This window comes from Symphalangus syndactylus, chromosome 8 (genome assembly GCF_028878055.3).
Source record: "Symphalangus syndactylus isolate Jambi chromosome 8, NHGRI_mSymSyn1-v2.1_pri, whole genome shotgun sequence".
Lineage (NCBI taxonomy): Eukaryota > Metazoa > Chordata > Mammalia > Primates > Hylobatidae > Symphalangus > Symphalangus syndactylus.
In genome coordinates, this window is record NC_072430.2 from 132,399,775 (window position 1) to 132,402,239 (window position 2,465).

At 45.9% G+C, this 2,465-nt stretch overlaps 1 protein-coding gene across 1 annotated transcript; it reads right to left on the bottom strand.

The window, feature by feature from the left end:
- Nucleotides 1-706: 706 nt before the first annotated feature.
- SCYGR6 (small cysteine and glycine repeat containing 6) lies at nt 707-1,036 on the bottom strand. Its single transcript, XM_055290857.1, has one exon. It carries the CDS (start codon nt 1,034-1,036, stop codon nt 707-709), a length of 330 nt encoding a protein of 109 aa, XP_055146832.1.
- Nucleotides 1,037-2,465: the final 1,429 nt, after the last annotated feature.

The window sequence follows — 2,465 nt, forward strand, 5'->3', positions numbered from 1 at the left end:
ATTGTAAAATCTGCTACAGCATAGTATGGGACCTGGCATCCACTAACTGAAACCCATCCCAAATCTTTACACATCACCCACTGTCTTTGCTTTGTTGGCCTCACCAATGCAAGGTGCACATCTTACAGAACAGAGAGATGCCTGAGAATATGGAGAGTTTATTATTTTTATTAAGGAAGAGTAGCCTTTTTTTTTAAACAGGGACACAGAAACAGGAAAGAAGTTAGTGAATGTGCAATATGAAACAACAATAAATCCGTCATAAGAATTTTTTTCAAAAAAATAAAATATTAGTTCTCACGATTTTATTTTGTTAAGCTCAGAATACAAATATATTTTTGACATGAGTGGCTGTGCTTCCACCCCTTATGTTGATAATATATGATAATCTTTTATCTTTTTTTCCAAATGAAAACAAGATTACAAAAATGACAGAGAATAATAGCGTAATAGCACAATAGCATAATAGCATAATGCTAAGTCTTGGAAGATACAGGGAGAAGAAATTGAAGTAGTCATACCACCACAAAGGAAGAAAAACAATCCTAAGACTTCAGGCTACAAGGGACAGCATGAGCAGTTCCAATACATCCAGGTAGACGAGGCAGGACAGAAGCAGAAAGGAAGGGTGAAGGAAAGTTTCTCCAAATTCTGTGAGCAAAGCCTTGGCGTTTCTTAGGCTAGAGGCAGAGCCAGGCTGGCCCACCTAGCAGCAGCATTGCTTCTTGCAGCAGCACTTCTGCTGACAGCAGCCCTTCTGCTGGTAACAGCCCTTCCCACAGCCACAGCCACTGCCACAAGAGCTGCAGGTGCGGCGGCAGCAACAGATCACGGGTGTGCTGCAGCAGCCCCCACAGCAACCACGGCAGCAGGGGCAGCAGCTGGAGCAGCAGCCCACCCGGTAGCACCTGCAGGTGGTGCAGCTGCCACAGCCACCACCACAGCCACCACCGCAGCCACCACCACAGCCACCACTGCAGCCACCACCGCAGCCACCACAGCCACCACTGCAGCCACCACACCCACAGCAACCCATGGTGTCAGTAGAGAGGACTCAGGTGAAGTGACGAGGAAGGACTCAGCAGAGGTGAAGAGGTCTGATGTTCTTTGCTTCAGGGGCTCTTAAATACCCCTTCCAGGCCTAACATGCGGCAGGTGGCCACTTCCTTGTTTCCTCCAGCTTTCCTGGAGGAATTTCACAAGACCCTGAGTGTATTTCCTCATTGAACACCTCTGACTTCATAGAATTGCTTATTTTCACATTTACTTCTTCCTCAAGTTATGCTTCTAATTGTTTCTTAAATATTTAGTCTTGTTTTAACCTAGCAGTTTTCAAGTGTGATCTATGAGTCTCATTTGATGAAAGCCCATCTCCTATCTTCCGTGCATCAGGATCCCTTGGCCCCGAGAGGATCTTTCCCTTGGTTTCCCCCTCCTCTAAAGGAAGCCTTTTCTGTTTTCAGGTGCTGTCTGCAGAATGCAAGAGAAGGTGAGATCCCTCATGGAGAAGCAAATATTCAAAGCTTCACATGTCATAAGGTCCCTTGGCTAACATCTCGGAAGTCTTTCTCACCTGTTTTCAGACTTACTTTTGCTGTTGATTCACAAGTCAAAATATGAGAAAGATACCCATCTTGGGTTGATAGTCATGGTGTATTTCATGGTGAGCTTCCCACACTGGCTCATGTTCCCCTCTTGTCCTATACTCATGGATTAGTGGGTGAGGTAGCTAAGAGCCTCTGCCACCAGCTGGTTTCGTGTCCCTAAAAAAGCCATGGTCCCTATGTGACCCAGTTTCCTTAGCTTAGAGTCAATAATGCATAAACTTTTCAAAGACCTTATTTTTTAAAGCAATTTTTGGTTCACATCTAAACTGAGCCAAGGGCTGAGTGCAGTGGCTCACACCTGTAATCCCAGCACTTTGGGAGGCTGAGGCGGGTGGATCACTTGAGGTCAGGAGTTCCAGACCAGCCTGTTCAACATGGTGAAACCCTGTCTCTACTAAAAAATACAAAAATTAGCTGGGTGTGGTAGTGGGCACCTGTGGTCCCAGCTACTTGGGAGGCTGAGGCAAGAGAATTGCTTGAATCCAACAGACAGGGGCTGCAGTGAGCCGAGATCAAGTCACTGCACTCCAGCCTGGGTGACAGTGAGACTGTCTTGAAAAATAATAGTAATAATAATAATAATAATCCAGCCAAAAGTACAGAGTTCCCATATACCCCCTTCCTCTCCAACACAGCCTCCTTCACTACTGACATCCCATTCCAGGGTGGTACATTTGTTACAACTGGTGAACCTACAGTGAGACATCATAATCACCCAAAGTCCATAGTTTTCATCAAGCCTCACTCTTGTTTTCTTTCACCACCCTGGGTACTTAGCCCCTTCAGAATCATATGTCTGGCTGAGCATGGTGGCTCATGCCTGTAATCCCAGCACTTTGGGAGGCTAAGGCAGGCAGA

Bases quoted from the DNA above. Each gene is read 5' to 3' on its own strand.
- SCYGR6 (XM_055290857.1), bottom strand. From the start codon at position 1,036: ATGGGTTGCTGTGGGTGTGGTGGCTGCAGTGGTGGCTGTGGTGGCTGC.